This window comes from Oryzias melastigma, linkage group LG6 (assembly GCF_002922805.2).
Source record: "Oryzias melastigma strain HK-1 linkage group LG6, ASM292280v2, whole genome shotgun sequence".
NCBI lineage: Eukaryota > Metazoa > Chordata > Actinopteri > Beloniformes > Adrianichthyidae > Oryzias > Oryzias melastigma.
In genome coordinates, this window is record NC_050517.1 from 1,325,000 (window position 1) to 1,339,773 (window position 14,774).

Here is a 14,774-nt window from a genome sequence, read left to right on the forward strand (position 1 = left end):
TATGAGCGTGTTGTCTTAGCTCTCAGCTGACTGAGGGTTCCTCGCCGCTTTAATGAACAAACACAGATAAGAAGGCAGCAGCCCGCTTTACAGCTTTTGATCTTTTGTTTTTTAGAAAAAAAACATGCAACAAAATGAGAAAGAAGGAGAAGTGATCCAAACTTAAACCCTAAACGATGAGGTTTTTGTTAAGTTTCATCTTTACTTTAAAACAATGAACTGTTTGTGAATAACTCATGACAGCCAAGCAATTCTAAAACATAAGACATCTGGATGGAAAATGGATTGATGGTTTTTGAAGATGGAAAATCACCTTTTTGTTTTGATTTTTTTATTTGGAGACGGTCTCTGCGCACGCTCCCATGTCTCAGTTTTGGGTTAGAGTCATTTCGAGCGCCGAGTGACTTCTAATGAATTGTTTGATTGCTTTTTTAATTGATTGATGGTATATTTACGCATGCATGCTGTCATGGACGACAGATAAACCTTTCTTCTACTTCAAATGTCATACAAATGTTTTCTGAAATAAAATGTGACAAAAATGCTTTTTAATCAAAGAAATCGTTTTATGTTTTGCTGTTGGGACCCCTCTGATCTCCGGATGGTGCGCTGTGTCTGCCACGCATCATTAAAGTCCGCTCATGCGCGCAGCTGTGCGCGCCCGGAGAGCTGCAGGAGGTGTCGCATCCAGCGGGACTCCTCTGTTCCGGAGAGAATGACAGAGCTGCGGAGCCTCAACGCTACGTCCCCCTGGAACTGGTCTGCGGAGGAGAACCGGTTCCGTGACCTGGATGAGCTGGACGTGCCGCCAGAAGGCTCTGTGAACGTGCGGATCTTGGTCTGCGCCGTGTACGCGCTGGTATGCGTCACCGGGCTGGCTGGGAACCTGCTGGTGTTCGTCCTGATGACCACGCGCATGAGCAGGAGAAAGCCTTCGAGCGTGAACCTGCTGGTCTTCAACCTGGCGGTCACAGACTTCCAGTTCGTGCTGACTCTGCCGTTCTGGGCGGCGGAGACGGCGCTGGACTTCAGCTGGCCGTTCGGGGACGCCATGTGTAAGATCGTGCTGTCCGTGACCGTGGTCAACATGTACGCCAGCGTCTTCTTCCTCACAGCCATGGGCGTCACTCGGTACCTGGCGGTGACCTCCGCGCTCCAGAGGGGCCCCCGGCGGTGGGGCTGCGCGGTGCGCTGGGTCGTCGCCGCGCTCTGGGTGTGCGCCCTGCTGGCGGCTCTGCCCACCGTCATCTTCTCCGCCGTGAGGACCGTCTCCGGGGAGCGGCTGTGCCTCCTCAGCTTCCCGGCGGGTCCGTCGTGGTTGGCGCTGCACCACCTTCAGAAGGTCCTGGTGGCTTTTCTGATCCCCATGCTGGTCCTGACGGTGTGCTACCTGCTGCTGCTGCGCTCTCTGCGCCTCCGCAGCAGGCAGCGCCGGCGCAGCTCCACGGTCACGCGCTCAGTCACCATCGTGGTCCTCTCGTTCTTCGTCTGCTGGATGCCGAACCAGGCCATAACTTTCTGGGGGGTTCTGGAGAAACTCCACTGGGTCCGGCTGGATAAGAACTATTACTTCGTGCACACGTACGTACACCCGCTGAGCGTGTGCCTCGCGTACACCAACAGCTGCCTGAACCCGCTGCTGTACTGCCTGCTGCGTCCGGACTTCCGGGAGAAGATGCGGGAACTGTTCTGGAGGCGTCTGAGCCCAGCGCCCGGGACGGGTGGAGCGGAGGTGGGGGGGCGGGCTGCAGTCCCGCTGGACAACGAGAACTCGCAGCTCTCAGGTTCAACCGCGCGCAGCCACGCGGACGCGCCCCAGAGGCTGAGTCGGCTTTGAGCGCACAGACGCATGGACGCGCCCTAGAACGTGAGCTGCCCCAGAGCGCACTGACACGTGGACGCGCACCAAAAGCTGGGACGACTCTGAGCGCACAGACACATGGACGCGCACCAAGAGTTGGGATGACTCTGAGCTCACACACACATGGAAGCGCACCAACACCTGAACCGGCTCTGAGCGCACAGACACATGGACGCGCCCTAGAGACTGTGCTGCTTTTGAGCGCACAAACACATGGACGCGCCCCAAAAGCAGAGCTGGCCCTGTGCGCTGGGGCGCCGGAAGAGGGGTGGGGGGGCGGGGTCTGATTCTAGGGACCCAGACTGAGGGGGGCCCCACAAAGGCCCCTAATGCCAATTTGCCTCTGTGCACAGAGCCTGAGCTCTTCGAAGAGCTCAGGCGTGAATATATTTGTTGACTCTCCAGTGAAAGCCTTTTAGAAAACATTTAAAGAAGGAATTTGTTTTTTTCCTAGCATGGCTTCATAGTTGCAGGAATCAAGNAAGGACGAGCTCGGGCGTGAATATATTTGTTGACTCTCCAGTGAGAGCCTTTTAGAAAACATTTCAAGAAGGCATTTGTTTTTTTGTTTTTTTTTCCCTAGCATGGCTTCATAGTTGCAGGAATCAAGATGATGCATTACGCTGGATGGAGATTACTCTGTGTTCACAGTAGGATATCAGTTCTGAAGTGTTGGAAAATAACTTGAGGAAGGTTCAACCCGGCAATGGGTCACAGGTCACATGCGTAAGCCATGGGGACGGCAGAGGGGGAGCGGAGGACGCTGACCGAGCTGGAGAGCACAATGCGGAACACTGGTCACCCTCCACATGGAGTGTTTGCCGGCCAAAGGAGCAACTTCAGCAACCGCCTGCGCTCCCTGCTATGCTCCACTGAAAGGCCCAGGGAGGCCTTCGCACCGATAAGACTTTTCAATGCAGCTGGGGGGGGGCGTCTGAACGACTGACTATTTTTATTTATTCGTACAGTAATTTTAACACTTTTAATTGCTTCTAACAGCTCCATAAATTGTAATGCGTGTTTGGAGCGATGGGTGAATCTATCTATCTATCTATCTATCTATCTATCTATCTATCTATCTATCATGCTTATTGTAACTCCGCTACAACTTTCCAGTATGCGAGCGGACTGATCCAAAGCAACGGTAAGGCTGAGTCAGCAGTGAAAACAGCAAAGAAACTCTTGTGGAAGGCCAAAACAGCAGGACAAGATCCCTATCTAGCAATGCTGGATCATCGGAACACACCATCTCAAGGCCTGAACTCCAGTCCGGCTCAAAGACCACTCAGTCTTCTCCAGCCAAATGTCATGCAAGTTCAACAGGATTTGAAAACCAATCAGCAACGCCAGTGCACATATTACAACAGAATGGCCAGAGATCTACACACTTTGAAAACCGGAGACTGTGTCAGAGTGCAACCATTTGAACCTCACACTGTCTGGAGAACTGGCAGAGTGGGGAAACAAGTTGATGAACGCTCATATGAAGTGTAGATGGACGATGGAGGTGTTTTGAGGAGAAACCGGAAACACCTAAGAAGTACACATGGACTGGGACACAGTGAGACTGCTCACTCAGAGACTGTTCGGTCCACAGACTATGAGTTGGACCCACAGACTTGTACAGACAAGCTGTCACTCACAGACAATGGCAACAAGCAGATCACCACCAGATCNTCAGGGATATTTTTCTGGTGATGACGGTCTGAATGTGCTTGGTCTTCTGGTATTGATTGATGTGGATGATGTTTTCCTGATCATATTTACCTTTTGATACTGATTAATATAAATTACTTGTCTGTGGATGTTTGAAATTTGATTTCATCACTGATCTTAACGATCCTTAATAACCGGAATTTATGATTGTAGGTATAAATATTTGATATGAAGTCCTGAACGGATGTTGATAATTCATGTAGAGTAAATGGTATGGTGGAGCCGCGGTGGGATTATGTTTGTTTATAATTTTTGATCACATTTTATTTATTGTATATTTTTTTTAAAGAATAAAATGGAAATCCCACCATTGTATCAAAAAATAACTTAGAAAATCAGTTCAAGTCCTACTCCAAGTGACAAGAGTTTCTAGATTTAATTCAAGTATTACTGAATTTTACCGACAAAAGTAACTAAATTACTGTAATTTGTTACTTTCATGGGGAGTGGGGGTCCCAATAGACATGGGGCCTAGGGGGTCTGTAACAATAGGAACTATTGTTGTCTACATGTGTGTTCTGCCCGGAAGGGGCCAGAGGTAGGAACGAATGAGAGCATGCACCTGCGCAGCATTGTATGATGAGACCCGCCTGAGTTAATAAAAGTACATCCCTGTTGGATTAAACTAAGTATCCTGTGTTGAGTTTCACGAGTGAAGACCAGGATATAACAGGGTCTGGCGGGTTTTGGTCTCTACTGAGACCTGAGACAAGCGGGCCTCACTTGGGGGCCCTGGCTCAGGCTTGGGGTGAGGCGGGGGGATGCTCGGCGTTGCTGGGGGGTGGGCTCTTCTCTTAACCCCCCCCTTTAACTCACTAAAAACCACACACATCTCCCCCGTCCTCTTTTCCATTCGGTCCAACAAAAAAATAAATAAATAAAAGATACAAACATAATCAATATACATAAAGTTTAGCAAAAACACAAAAGGGGTTTATACAAATATACACTTTGCGTGTCAGATCAATAACTTCCCGTCGTGACAGTAAAGTCTGCCCAACACTAGAGGCTCTCAGCTCGTATCTGATCGCTCAGCGGTTGGACAGACAAGTTTAAGAAGAGAAAAACAAACAAATACAATCTTTTTAAACTGCATTTTGGATTCTTTCAATGTTTTGACTCTCTGACACAGTAGAAAAATCCAGAATGATGATGAGTTTTGATCTCATGTTTGTTGCAGGAAATTATTGAGATGGAGGAAACAGACGAGAGCTGTGAGCCTCTGATCAGCCAAACCGTAAGTCTTTTTCAGCCAATCAGAGCTTTCCACTTCAACCTTCTAACATCTCAGCTGGAGTAAATTCTCAGTCTGAATACACCAGGAACCGCTGACCAATCGGACTGAGTTTTTGTTCACTCCGAGATTCCTCAGTCTGAGTACAATCCCTCCTCAGAACTGAAGAACAACCTAAAGGGCCACCATAGCCAGCTGTCACGTCAGGAATGAAGTGAACTGTGGACAAATTTAAAGCATCGATTGTTGTTCACAAAGATGAAATAATCTGTCTAACTGTTTACTTCTTAGAACGTTTATTTTAACAGATAAGAGCCTCCTTACGTGCTTCTCTGTGTCTCCTTACCGGCACTACTGAGACTTCCTCCTAAAATAAGGAATTTGATTTTGCTGCGATTTTTCCAGACGCTTTCAGTGTGTATCCATTATTCATTCCTACTTGGTGATGGTGAGCTACAGATGCAGCCACAGCTGCTCTGGGCCGCCTGACAGAGGCGTGGCTGCTAGTACACCCCTACGGCCCTTTGACCATCACCCATTCATGCGCGTTCACACACCAGTGGAACCACCGGACATGAACTGAAGATAAAATGTCAGACTCCTTCAGGAAGCAAGAGAACAAATTCTTATTTCCCTCACTGCATGTTAGTAACTGCAACAACAATATGGGATGAAAACTGTCAACTCAAAACTATTGTAAATCTGTGCAAATAGAAACTGCAATCGAGAGCAAACACTGGAACATTTATAAACGTCTATTCCTACTACTATTAATGAATCTCAATAAAACTGGATCTTTGAGAGTTTGGACTCTTTGTGACACAGAAGGAAAATCAACTGATAACATGTTTGATGAGATGTTGTTTGGTGTTTGTTGCAGGATGACGATGAGCTGGAGAATAAATGGGACAGAGTTGAGTGTGTACTTGAAGAAATGGTAAGAGTCTCCTTGATCCAATCAGAACTGTCTCACTTTATAAAGAAAAAAATGAAAATTCTTTGAACTGAAAAAAGTGAAGGTTTTCTCCCATCAAACATGTAAATACCACGAAATGAGAATTCAGTCTGAAGACAGACAGCAGGCTCTGTTTCCAATGGTTCACCTGACTCAAGTCTTGTGAGTCGCTGCGGTAAATGGTGAATAGCGTATACTTGTAGAGGCCTTTTCTACCTTCCTCGAACGTACAGGGAGTGCAGAATTATTAGGCAAGTCGTATTTTTAAGGATTCATTTTATAATTGAACAACAACCATGTTCTCAATGAACCCAAAAAACTCAATAATATCAAAGCTGAATATTTTTGGAAGTAGTTTTTAGTTTGTTTTTAGTTTTAGCTCTTTTAGGAGGATATCTGTGTTTGCAGGTGACTATTACTGTGCATAATTATTAGGCAACTGGACAAAAAACAAATATATACCCATTTCAATTATTCATTTTCACCAGTGAGACCAATATAACATCTCAACATTCACAAATATACATTTCTGACATTCAAAAACAAAACAAAAACAAATCAGTGACCAATATAGCCACCTTTCTTTGCAAGGACACTCAAAAGCCTGCCATCCATGGATTCTGTCGGTATTTTGATCTGTTCACCATCAACATTGTGTGCAGCAGCAACCACAGCCTCCCAGACACTGTTCAGAGAGGTGTACTGTTCTCCCTCCTTGCAAATCTCACATTTGATGATGGACCACAAGTTCTCTATGGGGCTCAGATCGGGTGAACAAGGAGGCCATATCATTGTTTTTTCTTCTTTTAGACCCTTTCTTGCCAGCCACGCTGTGGAGTACTTGGACGTGTGATGGAGCATTGTCCTGCATGAAAATCATGTTTTTCTTGAAGGATGCAGACTTCTTCCTGTACCACTGCTTGAAGAAGGTGTCTTCCAGAAACTGGCAGTAGGACTGGGAGTTGAGCTTCACTCCATCCTCAACCCAAAAAGGCCCCACAAGCTCATCTTTGATGATACCAGCCCAAACCAGTACTCTACCTTCACCTTGCTGGCGTCTGAGTCGGAGTGGAGCTCTCTGCCCTTTACCGATCCAGCCACGGGCCCATCCATCTGGCCCATCAAGACTCACTCTCATTTCATCAATCCATAAAACCTTAGAAAACTTGTCTTGAGATATTTCTTGGCCCAGTCTTGATGTTTCATCTTGTGTGTCTTGTTCAGTGGTGGTCGTTTTTCAGCCTTTCTTACCTTGGCCATGTCTCTGAGTATTGCACACCTTGTGCTTTTGGGCACTCCAGTGATGTTGCAGCTCTGAAATATGGCAAAACTGGTGGCAAGTGGCATCTTGGCAGCTGCACCATTGACTTTTCTCAGTTCATGGGCAGTTATTTTGCGCTTTGTTTTTTCCACACACTTCTTGAGACCCTGTTGACTATTTTGAATGAAACGCTTGATTGTTCGATGATCCCCCTTCAGAAACTTAGCAATTTCAAGAGTACTGCATCCCTCTGCAAGATATCTCACTATTTTTGACTTTTTGGAGACTGTCAAGTCCTTCTTTTGACCCATTTTGCTAAAGGAAAGGAAGTTGCCTAATAATTATGCACACCTGATATAGGGTGTTGATGCCATTCGACCACATCCCTTCTCATTACAGAGATGCACATCACTTAATATGCTTAATTGGTAGTAGGCTTTCGAGCCTATACAGCTTGGAGTAAGACAACATGCATAAAAAGGACGACGTGGTCAAAATACTCATTTGCCTAATAATTCTGCACTCCCTGTATTTATGCTTCAGTTCTAATCATCGGGTCTCTCGGTGGAGGAATGGGCTGTTTTTCCTCTGTTTTTAGATCATCTGCTCAAAGCTGCAGCTTCATCACTGTCCCATTCCTGTCTGAAGGTTTCTGCCACGAACAATCTGAGTTTTTTAGTTTGAAGTGTCCAGCACAAGAAAACCAGGACCTGTTTTCTGAAGTTCTAGCCTGTATTTCCCTTGTGTGTTCTTAAAACGACGACACAGAGCTCTGATCGCCTCAGACGGTTCAAGGAATTCCTTTCATTTCTGAGAATATGTGCATTAAAGGATATTGATCTGCTTATATTTATAGATTTTACTCTCAACAAGAAAACAAATATGTTTTAAAATATATGTTAAAAACCAAAACAATCCTCCTTGGCTCCAGCAGTGCTGTCAGGGCATCCTTTGTTACCATGACAACGCATGCGCTATGGATCATATAGGTAGTCATATTCTGTTTTTGGTGAAAAAAAAATGTTAAACTTCAAAAAGGAAATTTCTAATATTTTATCAAATCACCATAGACCCCAGTAATTAGACCTGAAGCATGAAGAACGCTCGTAAGAAAAGGAAAAGTAACCGAGTGAGGATTGGAAGGAGGGAACCCTGGTTTAGAAACGACCTGTGAGCCCTGAGTTCCACCGTGAGTTCTAGACTGTTCAGTTTATTTCTGAAGCTGCAGTTTGCAACAGAAAACCAACTCTGTGGTTGGGTGGTGAAGTGTCCGTTCTCATGTGGGAAAGTCACGAGCTCAAAGTCTAACATCTGTCAGAAGACACATAACAGGTTAGAAGTTATTAGCTGCAACATCAGACTGAACCTTATCTGGTCACTAACACAAAAGATGCATATCAAACAAACCTTTGTCCACCTGCAGTTTGTCCGTCATACGTGTACTTACTGATGTGGGGGGCGGGGCTCCAACAGGCTGGGAGGAACGACTTTGTTCTCGTGGGTGAAAAGGACAAAAAGGATCAACAGGAAACTTTCATCAAGAAACTGGAAGAAAAAGAGACTAAAGTCGAGGTGAGTTTCTCTGAAATACTGAGATGATGATGTTGAATCAAAGAGAACTCAAGCGTGCACGTGTGTGTGTTGGTGTACGTGTATGTGCAGAGAGTCCATCTTAAGGACCACATGCTTTATGGTCTGCAAGCTCCAGACGAGTACCGAACCAGGTACAGCATACACATGCACACACGCGCGCACACATGCGCATGTGTGCAGACACATGCACACATGCGCAGACACACGCACACACATGAATACACAGACTTATTACTATTATCATTATTTTTTAATCTGGCCACGCGACGGAGACCCTCCTAAAATGTGACTTTTTATTCCCCCTTCTACAGTCTGTGCCTCTATCTAAACATTTTGATCATTTTGCACATTTTAATCAACATTTTGGGTTGTGGTTGCAGTGTTTTGTGTTGTTTCACATTCAAAGTCGGATAGTAAATACATGTTTTTTTGTTTTTTAATTTATTATTTTGTCCATTTTATCTGGCAGGAAAATAAAATCTTTGACACATTTTACACCTATAAAAACATGTTTTTACATTTCTTATTCATTTTGTGCATAAGTTTATATAGTTATTGATGAGATAAAAATAAAACAACAGAACGACCTAAAGAGCCAAAAGATCTGTAAGATCTCTGAGAGGATCTCTTGCAGATCTCCTCACAGCAGAGGATTCTCTGATTATAGGTTTTATTTTTAGAAAGTTTTATTGTTATTTTCTCTGAGAAGAATACAGAAAGATTGTTCAAATGTGATTGTGTGTGACTTTCCTCTGCTTTACAGCATTCACACTATAGTGATTCTCCTGCACCGTTCAGTTCATTTTGAGTAAAAACTCAGACTTTCAGTGACTTCAGGAATCTAGGTATCAAAACATTCAGCTCGCTCATTACTGCTTGTGCTTTTGGAATTCATAAACTTTTAGCTTTAGAAACATTGAGAGAAATATGGAATCATTTGCCACCAGCTATAACAGAGATCACGCTTTTGGAGTGTTTTTAAAAAGAATTGTTCCTCCATTACAGCCTTCTAGCATCAGCCTAGCTTTTTTATTCTATTTTATGTTGGTTTTATCTCTGTTTTAAAATTGTTTTACTTGGTTTTATGTCTTCTAATCTGTTTTACTATTGTACAGTGCTCTGTTTTTGTTCTCCTTGTGTTCAGCATCTTGGGTCTCCTCGACTGGTGCTGGAAGGTGCTTTATAAATCAGTAAATGAACTGAAATGAAATGAGAAATGTGCTCTATAAAAAATAATGAGAAATTGCTCAAATCTTTCAACAACTTTGTGCAGTTGAAACTTCTGCATTTTAACGAGAAGCTGTCAACCAGTAGGTTTTTAGGGGAATTGGCATTCACCTTTTAGTTTAGTAAGCTGTTGCTGATTTAGACATGTTTCCATTGTTTTGTAAATTTGGAATGTAGCTATATTTTAGCTATCTTTCAGCTTCAGTATTTTCAGCTCTGGCGTCTTCAGTGGCCACATTCAGCTTCCAGTATTCCTGCTTTCAATAGAGCAGGTCATGCTGTGGGTGGGGTTTCCGTCTGTGGGTGGGGTTTCCGTCTGTGGGTGGGGTTTCAGTCTCAGTCTGTGGGTGGGGTTTCAGTCTGTGGGTGGGGTTTCAGTCTGTGGGTGGGGTTTCAGTCGATGGGTGTGGTTTCAGTCTGTGGGTGGGGTTTCAGTCTGGGGGTGGGGTTTCAGTCTGTGGGTGGAGTTTCAGTCTGTGGGTGGAGTTTCACAGTGAGAAGTTCAAATCCCAGCTGGGACCTTTCTTTGTGGAGTTTCCCACATGGTCCGAGAACATGTTTCGTACACTGTAGGTGAATTGGTGAATGTAAATGATCCTTGGGTTTGAATGTGAGGATGTTGCCCTCTGGTGGTCTGGAAACCTGATCTGGATGAACAGTAACAACTCCGACAGCCCTGTGACTCTGAAGGGGGTTCTGTGGATTGAAAAACATGATGGATAGTGATGAGTTTGAAATCTGTAATCTTGAATTGACATGTTTTATGTTTACTGTCCTCCTTTTCCTGTTCAACAAAAGTTTTATCTATTAGATTTTTCATTTTTTTCAGAATAGACCACGAGGTGTTTTTATAAAGCAGACCTGTTGAGGTATTAACAGGTTTCAAGTCACTTTTCCATCAGATAGTTTGCTCCACATTCCAGCTGGTTTCCTCTGATGATCCTCTTGTTTGGTCAGATGTAAAAGTTCAGCTGAACTCTGGTTTGGACCAAACAAGAGAACTCTGGTTGTTTTCCAGAACCTGTTAAGCTGTGATGAACAACAACAGGAGAAAGTCTCTCAATGTTTTAATGTCTGAACTATTTTAAACTTCCCTTTTTCCCTCAGGGAAACATTTAAATCTATGCTTCTTGAAACAACGGTAAACACAAAGAATGAAGAAGGAAGCGCAGAAGGTGAGTTTATTTCTAAAGTCAGAATAAAACTCATCACCATGAGAAAATGTGCAGCATCTTCTCACTGTGATGTGTTGGGATTTCTGGCAGAAACACTAGAAGGTCTGGAGGATCTGATGACAAGAGGCGTGTTTGAAATCAAGTTCGGCTTATATGGGGTGAGTCTGATCCATCTTGATCCCATTCTGATCCTATCCTGATTCGACCCTGATTCCATCCTTATCCTACCCTGATCTCACCCTGATCCCACTCTGATGCATTAATGGTCAAACTCCTGTGTGCACACACACACAACGTTCACACAACTGTTCACAAGACTTAAGACCCCCACCATGGGAGTGGAGCTGGAGGTTACACGAGGCAGCCAGGTTCCCCAATGTAGGGAACCCCCCCCCGAGGACACGGTCCCCCCAACTCAGATGTTATGAACTCCTCCACTGTGCAAACAATGAGCCGCCAGACCAGGAACACCCCCGCTGCCTCTTCACTGGCTACCAGCCCGTCCAGCATAAGTCACGGCAGGAGACCGGATCCGACAGGACCATCATCCTCTTGGTGCATGCATGTTGATATGCTATGAGGGTACAATTAAAACTGACACCCCCATCCTCAAACATCTGTGTCGCCCAAACACGACCCAGGAGGGTTTCTGTACTTAAGCTAATGTTCATTTTGGCTGATTTAGTGGTAAAATGAAACAAGACTGAAACTATGTCGCTGAACCCCCACACTCGACTCGTCCACATAGGTAAGAATCCTGGTTGGATTCGTGAATCGTTGAGCTTGATTTGTGAATGGAATCGGATCGTCATCTTTGCTGTTTTTGTGTGGTGATGTCAGACTGAACCTTTTCTCATCACTGACCTGAAAGATGCATAACGAGCTGCAGTTTGTCCTTCATACATTTATTTACTGTTGTGGGGGGGCGGGGCTCCAACAGGCTAAAACAGGGGTCTGCAACCTGCAGCTCCAGAGCCACATGTGGCTCTTTTATCTCTCCATTGTGGCTCTCTGGCTGAAGAAAAATAAAATGGTAATTTTCAAAAATTTGGAGATGAGCTATTAGTTTAGCAACATGCTAACATTTTTGGCTAATTTGTTATTTACGGTGTTTTTAGGCTAATTTAGAATTTAGCTAGTAATTAAGCAACAAGCTAGCGTTTGGCCTCAACTAAAGGTAAAAACATGTTTTTAAAATCCCATTTTGAGAAATGCTTGTTTCTTTTTAGATTTTTGCTTTTGCTCATTCCAAAAAGTAAGACATAGTTCATATTTATAAATAATACATAAATACGGTCATGAATGCAAATCCAAATTTCTTAAAGGCTAAAGTAAAACTATGCGACTCCTTCTAGGTTTTGACCAGTAGAAAACGAGCCCAAATGGCTCTTTTATTGTTAAAGGTTGCCGACCCCTGGCCTAAAGCCGACACAGAGGATCAACAGGACAACATCTCGGTGACGTATTCAGAAGACTATCAGGTGACATCCCTGGTGAAACGATAAGACAAAAACAACTCATACACGCATGCGTGTGCACATTTTTGTACAGAAAAAGAAAACTATGAGCAAAATTTGAACCGCCTGGTTTTGCAGGGTTTTGGGAATGACCAGGATGTAAAGGACGACAATGAACATGTGCCGAGGATGCCGACTGACTTAAGGTACTACACTCACACAGGTGGACAAACATGGATGTCAACATGCACACAGCCATGGAACCATTTCTACCTTTAACAGATTAAAAAGATCATATATTGTAGAAAAAACACCCTGATGATTGTATGGGATGACCTGCAGTAAGGAGCTGCACGGTGGTGCAGTGGTCGCCTCGCAGTGAGAAGACGCTGGTTAGAATCCCAGCTGAGACCCTTTTATCTTCCCTTATTGGTCAGATATGAACCCTGAGATCCTCTGGCACTGGTCTACTCGTCATTCCTACAGTGAAAACCAAAACTGGCCAGAGGACCTGCGAGTCGCAGAGATGCTTTTAAGAAAAGGCCCAAGACCCTATCTTTTTAACCTGGCTTTAAACTCATTTTGCTGCTTTGATTTATTTTGTATTTATTCTATTTGTTTATCTAATTGATCATGTTTTATGAGTTTACACTAATTTATTCATAATTGATTTTAATATTCCCTATTTCAATGTTTTATTGTAAAAACTTTGCTTTGATCTGTATTTGTTGTTTTATTTGTTTATTGCTTTTACTTTTTATTCTCATTTTTAAGCGTTATATCCGCTGCTACCTCTTTTGGGTCCTCTCTCTCTCTGGGTCGGCTGCCGTTCAGATCTGCTGTTTCCTTGTCTGGTCATGCAGATTTTTGAGGCAGATTTTGATCCAAAATGTGGAGAATTTAGACCAGTCTTCCCTCAGCTCGGTCAGAAAGTGGCTCCAATATGACATCCGTCTTCCTCACCAGATCGAGGGTTGCAACAGTGGGCAAGACTGGCTGAGTATTTTAGATCTGTTTGGGAAAGCTTCACGCCTCGAGTCGATCTTTCCACAGCGCTCCGACAGATCGCCTCTCTCCGTCTATAAATCAGAAATCTTCCCACCCCGGAGGAGGGCTGCTGACAACGTCATGATCTGCAGCTCCAGTAACTCACCTCTCTGACTGGATATTCACATTTAGGGCGACAGTGGCTCAGGCGGTAGAGCGGGTCGGCCAACAATCGAAGGATAGGCGGTTCGATTCCGGCTCCCGCCAGCCAAGTGTCGTTGTGTCCTTGGGCAAGGCACTTAACCTTGCTTGCCTCCAGTGTGGCTCCACTGGTGTGTGAATGCGTATGAATGTTCCGGTGATGGTCAGAGGGGCCGTAGGCGCGTACTGGCAGCCACGCCTCTGTCAGCCTGCCCCAGGGCAGCTGTGGCTACAGCAGTAGCTTACCGTCACCAAGTATGAATGAGGTGTGAATGAATAATGGATACACAATGTAAGCGCTTTGAGCGCAGATAAATCTAATCCATTATTATTATTGTAGTTGTGGGTGGAGTCAGCCTCCAACTTCCTGGTTTGGTTACCCTTTAAAAAGCAGACCTGTTGAGGTTTCAAGTCACTTTTCCATCAGATAGTTTGGTCCACATTCCAGCTGGTTTCCTCTGATGATCCTCTTGTTTGGTCAGATGTAAAAGATCAGCTGAACTCTGGTTTGGACCAAACAAGAGAACTCTGTTTTCCAGAATCTGTTCAAGTGTGATGAACAACAACAGGAGAAAGTTTCTGTAGTTTTACACTTTGATTTTTCCTTTAGGTTCAAGAGTGTTAATCTTATGCTTGCTAGAACAAACTCAGACCCCAGAGGTGAGTAGGAGCTGCTTTTTTAAGTTTTCATTAACACATCATCAGCATAGAAAGTGTACACCAGTGGCAGCATACATTGTTATTTCTGACAGAAACAAGACAAGCGGCAGTGACTGTTCATATGATCAGACCTTTACCACGCCACGATCCTTTTGCATCCTCCATGGCGTATGAGGTGAGTCTGATCACATCCTGATCCCACCCTGATCACATTCTGATCACATCCTGATCCCACCCTGATCACATCCTTATCCCACCCTGATCACATCCTGATCCCACCCTGATCACATCCTTATCCCACAATGATCACATCCTGATCTCATCTTGATCACATCCTGATCACATCTTGATCCCATCCTGATCCCACCCTGATCACATCCCGATCCCACCCTGATTCCACCCTGATCACATCTTGATTCCATCCTGATCTTACCCTGATCACATCCT

The 14,774-nt window shown here is 44.5% G+C and overlaps 1 protein-coding gene across 1 annotated transcript; it reads left to right on the plus strand.

Annotated features, from left to right (window-relative positions):
* The first annotated feature begins 677 nt into the window (after window positions 1-677).
* On the plus strand, window positions 678-2,132 carry rxfp3.3b (relaxin family peptide receptor 3.3b). Its single transcript, XM_024282475.2, has one exon. It carries the CDS (start codon window positions 716-718, stop codon window positions 1,835-1,837), a length of 1,122 nt encoding a protein of 373 aa, XP_024138243.2. The 5' UTR covers window positions 678-715; the 3' UTR covers window positions 1,838-2,132.
* Window positions 2,133-14,774: the final 12,642 nt, after the last annotated feature.